The 13,426-nt window shown below is 52.4% G+C and overlaps 3 protein-coding genes across 3 annotated transcripts; 2 read left to right on the plus strand and 1 right to left on the minus strand.

Annotated features, from left to right (window-relative positions):
• The first annotated feature begins 3,638 nt into the window (after positions 1-3,638).
• V8C40DRAFT_253809 (uncharacterized protein) lies at positions 3,639-7,593 on the plus strand. Its single transcript, XM_083217699.1, has 3 exons — positions 3,639-4,346; positions 4,845-7,173; positions 7,232-7,593. The coding sequence occupies exons 1-3, from the start codon at positions 3,945-3,947 to the stop codon at positions 7,276-7,278; spliced, it is 2,778 nt and encodes a 925-aa protein (XP_083069468.1). The 5' UTR covers positions 3,639-3,944; the 3' UTR covers positions 7,279-7,593.
• A 122-nt stretch (positions 7,594-7,715) lies between these two features.
• Positions 7,716-10,470, plus strand: V8C40DRAFT_253812 (uncharacterized protein). The gene is made up of 5 exons (XM_083217700.1): positions 7,716-8,041; positions 8,117-8,512; positions 8,599-8,653; positions 8,728-8,939; positions 9,055-10,470. Exons 1-5 carry the CDS (start codon positions 8,002-8,004, stop codon positions 9,861-9,863), a joined length of 1,512 nt encoding a protein of 503 aa, XP_083069469.1. The 5' UTR covers positions 7,716-8,001; the 3' UTR covers positions 9,864-10,470.
• Positions 10,405-13,348, minus strand: V8C40DRAFT_253813 (bZIP transcription factor). Its single transcript, XM_083217701.1, has 4 exons — positions 12,555-13,348; positions 12,106-12,312; positions 10,726-12,024; positions 10,405-10,667 (listed from the first exon to the last, which is right to left on the minus strand). The coding sequence occupies exons 1-4, from the start codon at positions 12,847-12,849 to the stop codon at positions 10,645-10,647; spliced, it is 1,824 nt and encodes a 607-aa protein (XP_083069470.1). The 5' UTR covers positions 12,850-13,348; the 3' UTR covers positions 10,405-10,644.
• Positions 13,349-13,426: the final 78 nt, after the last annotated feature.

The following is a 13,426-nucleotide window of genomic DNA, read 5'->3' on the forward strand; positions in this document are numbered from 1 at the left end:
GCCCCGCGCCCCGCGCCGCCCGCGCGCGCCCGCGGCCCGCGCCCCGGCGGCCCCCGCCGCCCCGCCCCCCCCGCGGTGCCCCCCCCCGCGGCGGAAGCATTCCCAAGATGCCGTTTTCTCGCTGAGACATGACATTTGGGTGGTGAGACAAGATGTCGCAAGAATGGGCAATCCCGGTGACAACTCATTTTAAAAAATAAACAACAGACAGAAGAAGAAGAAAAAAAACATGGCATGTGGCTATTTGTGTCTCCGATGCACGTCTTACAGCTTGTGTCGAAATAGGCAGTCTCAGGATCGGCTTTCGTGGTACCCCCAGGGAGCGCACTGATGTTTTCTTTTTCTTTTGCCCCCATCTTGGCGCTACAGGATGGAATCACACATCACACTCTCACGCTTTTGTATGAGAGGAAATGATGCACGGCTTGGTGAAATGAAATGAGACAGTCACACATCACAAGAGGGCAGGCATCATGAGTAAGCTGAGGCAGCGAACGGCGTGCTAGCGGAAGCGCCGTCTGGCCGTTCATCGAGCTGCTGGCCACTAGAATAGCAGCCCGTAATATTGAATTCATTGAACCTTTTTTTGATCAAAATTGCGACCATGTGAAAGGGCAGGCTTCTGATAAGGCCGCATTGGTTGGCGCTATCAAGTTCCTGGAACGGAACGGCACACTGCCGGAGGTCATTGCCGCATTAATCATCTTGAACCGGCAGCGACCAGAAGCGAGAACAAAGCAAACAGCTGGCAGAGTATTACACAAACGAGCACGCACATGGGACGAAAATGCGGGTGGTTGGGCAAAGCGAAACGTTCGTTTACAATACAGTGTTCGTACACGCACGAGGAAAGGTTCCCAGCAGCAGCTTATGCACAAACTACCGCTCCGTTTTTACCGCCATTGCCTGTTATCGCGAAGTTGGCGGTGACCACCTGCAGGAGTCGTGTCGTTGCATGTGCTCCATACTGTACATGTACATGTAGTCTGCTTGTACCTACATATAGAACCGCCAGCAGAAAGCAACGAAAAAGGGAAAAAGATGGAATCCAGCTCCGTTCTGGCGTCCCCACGGGGGTACGCAAGAATGCAGAGGGAGATTGCGGTAAATGCAGGTACCTGCTTTAGTTGCCTCCAGATCCACGAGAAACTGGCACTAACACTGGTCGACGAAAGTCAATCCAATCCCATTGTCACAGCTCACCTTTTCTAGGTGGTAGGTGCACGAGAAAAAAAAAAAGGCGACCAGACGACGTCGTGACGAGAACAGCGCATGGTCTGGGCAAGAACCAAGAAAAAAACCGGATAAGCGTACCGTATCGTATCGTTGAGCAATCGAGAGAAAACAAGCCACCGGAGCAACGTCAAAGGGCCTGGGCCCCCCCAGCCCGTAACCAAGGGGCTTTTGGGGCTCCAGAAATGCCCACAGATCATCAACAAGGTGCGGTTCGCGAAAAAGGGCCGTCCGTGCTCTTGTTGCTCTCGCTGACCGCCGCCGCGAAGAGAGTCCACTAGAACAGCTCTAGTAAGGGAGTGGCCAGCGTTGTTGTCATCATGGGAAGAAGCGAGCTGGAAAAAATGCCTCAGCAAAAAAAAGACGAATTGCTTGGCTGCCGTGTACAAAAAAGTAATGAAAATGGGAACATAATAATAATAGGTGCTCTAGCCAAGAAGCACCAGCGCCAGGACGGCCAAATGAAACATGGAACCATAGAGAGACGGGAAGATTGAGGCCAAAAAAAAGAGGGCTTCCAATCCGCGCTGGGGCATTTCCCCCGGGCTAATAAACTCCAGCTCCATTGTATGAGGTCTTTTGGCGTGCGGTAGTGGCCCGTAATGGTAGCAGTAGCGGTGGTTCTCCGTAGCGGGAGAGGCAGTTAGAGGCGGATATTGCAAGTAAAGTTGAGCATTAAGTTTATGGGAACGGCAAGGCTTTGTTTTGGGGTTTCGCCCACCCGAAATTGCTGCTTAGTGATCGGGTCAATTCGCTGCCCTATTATTGGAGAAGGGCTGAATTTGATTAATCAATGCCAAAGTAGGATACGAAGTGAATCCATCTTGTTTGTGGCATACACGTGTAATCCATCTTGCATCTGGGGCAATTGCAACAGCGTGATGGTTCCAACAGCCCGCTGGGCAAATGATATGGAGTACAGGTAGGTTTTGATAGCTGTAACGCTGAAAATGAACTGGCGCACCACACCAGCATCAAGGCGTCGGCACTCAAACTCTTTTACGAGGGCCTCCGTAGCCCTGGATTTCTGCGTTATCTGCCTCTAGCGGCACGGCCAACGCGCACCAGGCAAGCATCTGCCATCCTGTGACGAAGAGAGACACCGCCTAGCGTGTGCCAAGTACATTGATGAGCAGCCTGAACATTTTCATGCCGATGTGCGGCTTGCACAGGCACGCACTACACTAACAGATATCGGGCTCAGCACAAGCATCAATGGGTAAGGTGTTTAGGTGGCGGGCGATAAACATGTACCTCGCAGGGGTGGAAGACCCAGAGACAAACAAACAACAACACAGGGGCAGGCTATTGTGCAAGTCCTCGCCCATCCAGACGTAGCACGGTCCAGTGTCTCGCTAGCATCAATTCATCAAGTCAGCGTCAAAGGCCAGGCATTTCCGAAAGGGTGCGCCGTCTCCGCCAAGTCCCGCCGGCTGGGCTAGCAGGGGAATTATAGAGGATGGACGTGAGTACGAGTAGTATGTAGTACCTAGCAGTAGAGAGAGCAGAGAGGCTCCGCCCCGTGGTGGAAATAGGTAGGTAGATACCGCAAATCGAATGGAGCGTGGCCGTGGGTTCGATGCTGGAGTGCATTGCGGTGAGGTCCAGCTGCCACCGACATTTACACGAGCTCTGCACGAGTACACGTATTGTTCATGCAGCACCGCTTCTCCATCCGGTAGCGAACCACATAGACAGCACAACGGCCCGCTGGGCTTCGTATGGCTGAAAATCGGAGCTGTATGTATCGAAGGCAAAGGGGGCGGTGGATCAAGGGCTCGTCGACAGCTCGCTGCTTCGGCCTCTTGGGTTTGGCGTGGTTTTTGTTGTGCTTGTGCTTGTGCCAAGCCGACAGGACCATGCTTTTTTTTCTTCGTCGTCCTTCTGCTTTTTACTTTTTCAAGTGCCCGTCCCTTGAACTGCTGAGGTACAGGATGGTACCGGGGTACTTTGGTACATACCTGAGCAAGTTCCATCCTGTCCTTGTCCAGCTCAGTCCACTGTAGGAAGAAAGATACAAAGATACAGATACTACAGGGGGGCCAAGCAACCAGGCATGGGGCCCGACCAAGGTCGCAGGGATGGCGGCGGTACGTACCGGACTAGCGGCCACACCGTGCGCGCCTGGCCGCAACTCGTACGGCCGACGGCTTCGTGCCTTGTACTCCAGGGTACCGCTTTCGCCCTAGCACCGCTCATGGCGTGCCCCAGTCTTCGCCGTGCCTGGCCTGGCCTCTGCTTGCTTGCCCTGGCCTGCCCTGCTGCCCTGGTCCAAGATGCCAAGGACGGTTGGGACGCTCGCATGGCGCCTGCTTGCTTCGTCGAGCCTTTCGTTGAAATAGAAGCTCTCTCCCCGTCCTCGACTTAGCTTTCCTTTCCCTTTTTTTCTCTTCACCCACGAATGCGTTGAGTTTAACGTGTCCCCCCCAAGCCTCTCTTCGTGTGGTGTGAAAAAGCAAACTTTTCTCTCTTATCTCCTCCTCCCTCCGCCCCGAACTTACTATTTTCCCCTAATAATAATAATCCAATCCTCTTTTCGCTTTCAGCATTCCCGCCCCCTCAAGGTCACCCACATACCAATTGAGGAACCCCGCGGTATTTCTAGACTTGTCACCTTTTCTCGCGACCTAGAACCCTTCGTCTTTTCTTATAAATCAGCACCGCCAACATACACATCACAAGCGTCTCACACACGTTAATAATACTTCGTCATGGCGGACGATAAAGCCGTCGGCGCACCCGCGCTGGATACAAATATCGAATCGGGCAACTTCGACGAGAAGCGCGCTCAGCCTCCCACTGAGACCGTCCCTCCCAAGAAGGATGCTCCCGCTGAAGAGGAGGATGAAGATGAGGACATTGATGCCTTGATCGAGGATCTCGAGTCCGAGGATGGCCACGCCTTCGAGGAAGAAGAGGAGGAGACCAACCCTGCCACTGGACGTATCGTCCCCGAGGACATGCTCCAAACTGACAGCCGTCTCGGTCTGACCGAGAGCGAGGTTGTCGCTCGCCGTCGTAAGTACGGTCTTAACCAGATGAAGGAGGAGAAGGAGAACTTGGTTCTCAAGTTCCTTGGCTTCTTCATCGGTCCCATTCAGTTCGTCATGGAGGTGAGTTTTTTTTCTTTGCATTTTTCGCTTTTCCCGCCATTTTTTGCGTTTTCGATCTGCATTCGATTGCCTTGGCTTCGACACCCACGGCCATGATTCATCTCGTCAGCGCTCTCACCAACACCACCACACCCTCTTGCAACTTATCAGCAAGCCGCGTTCCCCCGACGCGGCGAGCGATTCCCTCCAATTGCCTTGTTTTTTTTGTTTTCCCGCGCTTGGCTCCTCGGGTCTAGATTGGCAGCTCCACACCAGCTTCACACGACCTCTGCGCTCATTGGTTCAATTGGCCTGGCTGAGCTGATCTGCACTCCATTTCCCTGCGCTCGAGAAAATTATGCATGTGGGGGGCCGAAGAATGCCGATCCACTCAATACCTTAACATGTCACCCGCTCCACTCCTATCCCAACCGGCGCCGTCGATCGCCGATACGCAAAAAATACCCTTATTCGTTACGCGTTTTACGAATACGCCATTTGCTGACCATCGTATTATAGGCTGCTGCTGTTTTGGCTGCCGGTCTTCAGGACTGGGTCGATTTCGGTGTCATCTGCGGTCTTCTGATGCTCAACGCCTGTGTTGGTTTCATTCAGGAATTCCAGGCTGGTTCCATTGTCGAAGAACTCAAGAAGACTCTCGCTCTCAAGGCTGTCGTTCTCCGTGACGGTACCCTTAAGGAAATTGAGGCTCCCGAGGTCGTCCCTGGTGATATTCTGCAGGTTGAGGAGGGTACCATCATTCCCGCTGATGGTCGCATCGTTACCGAGGGCGCTTTCCTCCAGGTTGATCAGTCCGCCATCACCGGTGAGTCTCTCGCCGTCGACAAGCACAAGGGCGACTCCTGCTATGCTTCCTCTGCCGTCAAGCGTGGTGAGGCCTTCCTGGTCGTCACCGCCACTGGTGACAACACCTTCGTCGGTCGTGCCGCTGCCCTCGTCTCTCAGTCCGCCGGTGGCACTGGTCACTTCACTGAGGTTCTCAACGGCATTGGTACGATTCTGCTGGTTCTTGTCATCCTGACCCTGCTCGTTGTCTGGATTTCTTCCTTCTACCGCTCCAACGGCATCGTCGACATCCTGCGCTTCACCCTGGCCATCACCATTGTCGGTGTCCCTGTCGGTCTTCCCGCCGTCGTTACCACCACCATGGCTGTTGGTGCCGCCTACCTCGCCAAGAAGCAGGCCATCGTCCAGAAGCTCTCTGCCATCGAGTCCCTTGCCGGTGTCGAGATTCTCTGCTCTGACAAGACCGGTACTTTGACCAAGAACAAGCTCTCTCTCTCCGAGCCCTACACCGTCCAGGGCGTTGACCCCGATGACCTGATGCTTACTGCCTGCTTGGCCGCTTCCCGCAAGAAGAAGGGTATCGATGCCATTGACAAGGCTTTCCTCAAGTCTCTCAAGTTCTACCCCCGTGCCAAGAGCGTCCTGTCCAAGTACAAGGTCATTGACTTCCACCCCTTCGATCCCGTCTCCAAGAAGGTCACCGCTGTTGTCGAGTCCCCCCAGGGCGAGCGCATCACCTGTGTCAAGGGTGCCCCTCTTTTCGTTCTCAAGACCGTCGAGGAGGATCACCCCATCCCCGAGGACATTGACAAGGCCTACAAGAACTGCGTCGCTGAGTTCGCTACCCGTGGTTTCCGTTCCCTTGGTGTTGCCCGCAAGCGTGGTGAGGGTGCTTGGGAGATTCTCGGAATTATGCCCTGCTCCGACCCCCCTCGTCACGACACTGCCCGCACTATCAACGAAGCCAAGAACCTCGGTCTGTCCATCAAGATGTTGACTGGTGATGCCGTCGGTATCGCTCGTGAGACTTCTCGCCAGCTCGGTCTCGGAACCAACGTCTACAACGCTGAGCGCCTCGGTCTCGGTGGCGGTGGTGACATGCCCGGCTCTGAGGTTTACGATTTCGTTGAGGCTGCCGATGGTTTCGCTGAAGTTTTCCCCCAGCACAAGTACTCTGTCGTCGAGATTCTCCAGCAGCGTGGCTACCTCGTTGCCATGACTGGTGACGGTGTCAACGATGCTCCCTCCCTGAAGAAGGCCGATACTGGTATTGCTGTCGAGGGTGCTTCCGATGCTGCCCGTTCCGCCGCCGATATCGTTTTCCTTGCCCCCGGTCTCGGTGCCATCATTGACGCTCTCAAGACTTCTCGCCAGATCTTCCACCGTATGTACGCCTACGTCGTCTACCGTATCGCCCTGTCTCTGCACATGGAGATCTTCCTTGGTCTCTGGATCGCCATCCTCAACCGTTCCCTGAACATTGAGCTGGTCGTCTTCATTGCCATTTTCGCTGATATCGCCACCCTGGCTATTGCCTACGATAACGCCCCTTACTCCCAGACTCCCGTCAAGTGGAACCTTCCCAAGCTCTGGGGTATGTCCGTTCTCCTCGGAACCGTCCTCGCCATCGGTACCTGGATTGCCCTCACCACCATGTACGCTGGTGGCAAGAACGGTGGTATCGTCCAGAACTTCGGTAACATCGACGAGGTCATCTTCCTTGAGATCTCCCTCACTGAGAACTGGCTGATCTTCATCACCCGTGCCAACGGTCCTTTCTGGTCTTCCATTCCTTCTTGGCAGCTCAGCGGTGCCATCCTGGTTGTCGACATCATTGCCACCCTCTTCTGTATCTTTGGTTGGTTCATCGGCGAGCAGACCAGCATTGTCGCTGTTGTTCGTATCTGGATTTTCTCCTTCGGTATCTTCGCCATCATGGGTGGTCTCTACTACTTCCTCCAGGGAAGCACTGGCTTCGACAACCTCATGCACGGCAAGTCTCCCAAGCAGAACCAGAAGCAGCGATCATTGGAAGATTTTGGTAAGTTTTTATATCCTTTCATCCCGATCAGATGCATAGTTGCTAACTCTTTTCTCAGTTGTTTCCCTGCAACGTGTTTCTACCCAGCACGAAAAGTCTCAGTAAATACACTCTATTACATACCCGCAGGCCGGTTGGCTTGCATGTTTCCGTTTTAAATGTTTAAATTTGTATGAGTCGTATCTGAAGATGGACTCGTCTAAAGTGGATGAGAGGCAACTTTTCATACCCAATGATGGTCTGATAGACAGCTAATGAAGACAAAGTAAAATAATGTCACCTTGATGTGTCTGGTGTCTGGTGAACTTGAATGTTATGTCGGCAAATGTCTTAATGTGAACAACTGATTAATGTTTTGAGGATGGGGCGAGTGCGAGTTTATGAATTGATAGTTGGCAAAAATGAAATGGTTTTAAATGACTAAACTACCAAGCAGAATTCAAGTTCAGGTTGGATTTTGTAGGCTCGTAGTTGACTCTTCCGTGGATGCCGGCTGATATCAGGCGCTGCAAAAGTTGGTGTTGCCGTGCCAAAGAGCGTCACGTGACGTGGCAATTGGCAGTCATTTTCTGCAACTAAGCCCGTTAAACTACCTGCAGATGCTCGCCCCAAACGCCCATCAAAACAAACCAACCAATATCTCCTTTGCAACAGAACCAAGATTTCCTGCAGCTATCAAATCAGAATTCTCTTGAGTGAGCATAGACAAATATCTATCCCCCAAGCAGTTCTGCTTTTGATTTTTAGTTTTGTCTTTTCTTTTTCGTTGAGTTCACTTTCGAAACTCTCCTGGCATAGAGACTGTTCCGTCTCTTTTTGAGGATCGCCATGAGCAGCACTCCTGCTGAGTTACCGGGCTTTTACTACGGTAAGGCTCATTTTCCTTTTTCCTTCATCATGTCTTTTGCATAGATCAATCATCAACCTAACATTTGAAATCCAGATGCGGAGAGGAGGAGATATTTCGCCATAGAAAATTCTCACACCGCGCCAGCTTCGGCGGAATGGTCCTCTGCCTCAGTTAAGCGCCGCAGGCTCGAGACGCAAGCCGCCGAGGAAGCAGCCCAGCAGGAAGAGCTCATCAAGAACCACGTTAAGCGCAGTGTCTTGACCAATGATGTTGCTAACTCTGGTCTGCTTGCCCGCGAGCTGGGCGCCTCGAGACCCGCGGGGATGCTTGAGAATGAGGAAGTGGCTGCTACTATGTGGGCTCAGGGGGTGACTGACAAGGGCAGCGTTGCCTTTGGGCTCAGTCTGCATTATGAGACTCATCCTCATATGCCGTGTTTTTATGTCAGTGGCAAGGAGTGTGGTACGGAGTCGGCTATAGCGTATTCGAGTGAGTTTTCTACATGATTGACAGTTGTTGATGAGTTGGGTGAGAAGAACGAGAGGGCAAGCAGCTACTAATGACTCGTAATTTAGCTTTTGATGAAGAGATGCTGATGGGAACCTACATTGAGACGGATGAAAACGAAAAGTGAGCATCTGTTTTACCCTTCATCTTGACTCTCCTTGCCTGGGTTATAATACTAACGGCCTGGTATAATATAGTCTTAAGACTAAAGCAGCGCATTTCCGCAATCCGGACAGACTGCACTATGAGATGGTCTACTGTCCTCAGATGTCATCCATCAAATATCATCAGCCGACTAACAAGGTTCTTCTCACATCGAAAGAACCAGGCCGGGGCCTGTCTCTCTGTGTTTTCACTCCTCCAATGGATACAACTCCTGACCAGAGGCGGCACTGGATCCTGGGAGAAAGTATGTTCCCCTTCCTCTTATATGAACCCCTTTTAGGAGTATTTTAGTGACAAGGCATTCCCGAGTGTTTGTCAATTATGCTCGTCTTTCCACCCGACTGACGCCGCAACAATAGTTGATAGCTACCGTGAAATTATATACGACTTGACGCGCAATCAGAACTGGGGCGTCAACCAGAGCACGCCTGCCCCTGCCTCTTCCGACCTCCTCTGCGTCGTGGGCACCAGCAACGGGATCCAGCGTATTCATCTCGATGAAACTCCTAGCTGGATCACTCAAACTCAACTGGAGAGCCCGCCGAACTACGGCATTGATACCAGAATTGATTACCCTGGTCGCAAAAGACGTATCGGCCCTCAAGAGATTTTCTCTCAAGACTTCCAGGTTGGGAATCACAACATATTGTTTGCTGGTGGCCGGCAGCCTCGCCTCTGGATTACTGATCTCAGAGCGCCCGCTGCCGGATGGAACTTTGTTAAGCACGGCTCGTCCATTGCGCACGTCCGCAGCATCAACCCCCATCAAGTCCTGGTCGCTGGTCTGCGTAACCGTATGTCCGTGTACGATATGCGCTTCATCCAAGCCGACAAGAATGGTTGCCGCGAGCGAGCCACTTCTTCTCCGATCCTCGAATTCCCAGACTATAAGAACGAGCCATATTTCAACTTTGGCTGGGACGTATCCACGGAGCTTAACCTCGTGGCCTCGGCACAGGATAACGGCACCATCAAGCTCTTCTCTCTGAGCTCTGGCTGCGTTTTACCTTCAGGCAAAGCCTTGGAGAGCTTTCGCACGGACGATCCCGTCAAGGCGATGATGTTTCAGACATTGCCGAGAGAGAATTCGCCGAGCTTGTATGTGGCCAAGGGTCCGTTTTTGAAGAAATTCGGTTGTGCGCTAAGCGACCTCTCCGACGAGGAATGATTCTAATCATCCTCCTTGGTTTTTTTTTTCGGGGCTATACTTTGCATCCGTTTGATATCGATTTTCGTGTCCAACGGACCATATGTGCGCAAATTTGCTTTGTTTATTGTTTTTCGATTTATTTCATGTCAGGGGTCAGGAGCATCAGCATGAGAAAGCCTCATTTTATGTAAGATTTGGGAGGACGGGCTTGGCATTTCTGGTCCCTCGAACTTGCTTCACCGAGAGGATACATTGTTTACATCATTTGGGATCGATTTGATTTGATTTGATTTGACGCAACTACGATACTGCTGATACCCAAGGACGGTTTGCCTAAAGGGTTACAAAGGGAACGGCAGGCATATGCGAAATGAGCTACGAGTTACGCGTTTACGGAAACGAACGGAACGGGAAGGAAAAGTGTCTTCTTCTGCTTTGACAGAATGGGTTATGGTCAATGAAGTGTCGTCTTGTCTGTTTTTCCCTTCTACTTTGCTATATATCCACACAGACAGACGGACGGACGGATGTGTTTGAGAATAAGCTTACTAAAGAGCTTTGTATGAATTCATGTAACGGAATTACAATTATATTTCGAGAGATGTAGTAAATACATTAACCATGCTATAACGCATACATGTCATAATACGTGCAATTTATATGATAAATGCACTTCAAATGTTACCAAAACCAAACGAGTTGTCCTCCAACACCGGAGTAATGCTGATGCGGAATGATCTCACAAGGGGTTAGTTAGCAAGCCCTCCAGGAGCGTCCTCCTCTTTTTGTTTCCTGGCGCTCATTCCCATCTCTTTTTATTCACTAGAAAGCATCATTTATTTAGCATTTTCTTGCCCATTTGCATCGGGCCAATACTGACACGTATCAGCCAACATGGGAAAAGACTCAGCAAACAGCCTGCCCAGTTTCCAATTATCCAAATTTCGCATGTGGCTCTCAAACACGGGGTTAATCATAATCTCATCAGAGTCGGGGTTTCGTAGTAACGTATGTGCCTCCTCATAGGGCCAGGAGACGGAGAAGGTGGATGTAAACGGAAGAAAGAAGTTGTCAAAGTAGAAGAGGTCGGGATTTTCGGCTCTAATGACTCTTTCCCTCATCGCCGGGTATGGTAAGAAATCCATCCACGCGGCATGTGGTATTTCATACTGACATGGCAATGGATGGATCCACGGCGGCAAACGTTCCAAGTTTTCCTTCGTTGGATATATCTGCCATCGCATGTAAAGAAACATGAGGTACAGAATGGCCACCTTTTCGGGAAGGCCGGACACTTCGGGAAACTTGGTAATGATGTCTGTGAAAACTCTAGACACTGGATGGCTGAATTTGCTATTGGCTGGATTGAGCAGAGATGAAACGGATGGATACCGCGGGCCAGACACCTCACTCGGCTCGTAGCCCTCGGCGGCACGCTGCTGCCGCTCGCTAAGAAAGTCGAGAAGTAGAGCGTCAAGCGGACATGTAGGACTGCAGTTGCGCAGGGGGCGAGAGAATTGAGGGAGAGCTTCTGGAACAACAGCCCGTGCGGTGGGATAAGGAACTGCTGGAACCATGGGAGGGCTGGGATCAGAGGTTGGCCCGGAGGCAGGCCCTGGCTGGCTTGTGACAGAACTCTGCCGAGTGATGCCCAGGGCTGATGCTATTGCCGGAGTTGTATCTGAGGTAGCTGATGGAATGGAAATAGGTGACTCCCACGCAGGCACAGGCCGGGCCTGTGGTGCGTAAGTCGGATTCACTTGTGTCCAGTCATGTTTCATGGGGACGTGGTGGTATTCAGCCGTGTCTTGTGCACCATTAACGCCCCTCTGTAGCTTTGGTATAGCTTGGGCAGGGTCAATTACGACGTTTAGATCAAAGCGGCCCTGCTCAAAGTCCAAGCCGTGCCGAAGAGCCTGTCCCTGCCGCTCTAATAGGGCCTGAGTGCCTTCATCGACGGCGTCGGTTAGGCTAGGCTGTCGGGGTGCTGGCGGTGTACTACTACCGCCGCTTTGCCAGCTCTGCAGGGGCGGTTGAGCGGCCTGGCGAATGGGATCAACCATTCCTGCTGCTGGCGATGAAGAAGTGGCAGATGCTGCGGGATGATAGGCGATGTTGCTTGTTGTTATGGGAATAGGTGTTGCGGCGTATGGGAGGGCAGGGCTGATGCCAGGCATATCTGCTCTTGTTAGACTCTCGCCGGATAACTGTATGGACACATGGGCAAAGACGGAACTTCAGTTTGAAGGCTGAAACTTACTTGACCCAACCAAAGGCTGCAGCATGCCGATAATGCTAGCCAGCCGTCTCTTAATCTCAGCATTTTCTGCTTCTATCACTTCCTTGGCCCGTACCACGGCCTGGAGGTCCTGGTACGGTTTTTGAGCTTCAAGCTCATGTATGCGGCGCTCGAGCCTCTCAATCTGGTTCTTAGTCCTTTCTCGAATGGCACGTTGCGCTTCGCGGTCTGTACAACCAAGGGGAAGGTCATATATGTTAGTCATACGCTAATACCAGGGGGAGGCTGTTGAAAAAAGCATTGACAAAAAAGAAGGCTGTATGCATGGGAGACGGCCAACCAGCATCACTGTGTAGTCCCAACAAGTGTAACATTGAAGTCATGAAGAGAACAGCTAAAATGGCTGACGCCATATGCGGCGATCAAAGGGGGGTGGGTAGGAAAGATGTACGAGTATGGCAAACACTCACCGTTTGCTCTCTTCTTGGCCAGCTGCTCCGGCGTCAAGTTTGCAACACCTCTACTTCCTGAACCCGTTTTCCTCTTCTTGGTCACATTCTCCACCTCTTCTGCTTCCGTGGTCTCCATGGCGTCCGCGGCACCAGATGCCCCTGCCCCTGCGCCATTGGGCATCGCCGTCGCCGACGTCAGGGAGGGTACGGTGGCTTCAGCTTCATGCTTGATGCCTTCGGTAGGGCTGCCGCTCTCTACAGAATCTCCTGCTCCGGGGCTAATCCCGCCCCGTCTTACGGATCCGAGATCCATATGGAGCGTGTGGTGGTATTCGGGGAACTGCCAACAACGGACCGGCCAACCATCCTCCGCGTCCGCCGAATAGACCGGAGCTTGTCCACTCCCAGCGGCGCTGATCCCCCTGGCCTCGGCAACCAGGTGGATGTACCTGTGGTACTTGTGTGTGTAGGTGTGTGGTGTGCGTCTAGGCGCCGGGGCTCAGGTCTCGATAGCAATCGCCGTTCGCGAGGCTGGGCTGAGCGAGCGAGCCGATCAAGATGTGTGTGCTTGGCAGCTGGGTGGGAGGTGTATTCCCCACTCGGCCCCGGAGCTTTGGTCTAGACTGCCTAGCTGGAGCAGGACAGGCCGTGTTGAAGCCCTGTCGCTCCAAAAAGCCTAAAGAACAATAGTCGAGGACTGTCTCTGTACGAGTACTCTGTACTCTGTACTCCGAAGGGCCGTGTCAGTCTAGCAAGCAAACAAGGGGCGTCGCGCGAAGACGGGAGACGGCTGCATGGGGGCAATGGTGGAGATGGAATGGTTGGCTTCCCTCGAGCTCCGGCTGGCACGGCTGGCCTATGAAAAAGTCGTCGCTGAATCAGGCGAGCGG

Source organism: Trichoderma camerunense (genome assembly GCF_050948025.1).
Source record: "Trichoderma camerunense strain CBS 138272 chromosome Unknown V8C40scaffold_18, whole genome shotgun sequence".
NCBI classification, from domain to species: domain Eukaryota; kingdom Fungi; phylum Ascomycota; class Sordariomycetes; order Hypocreales; family Hypocreaceae; genus Trichoderma; species Trichoderma camerunense.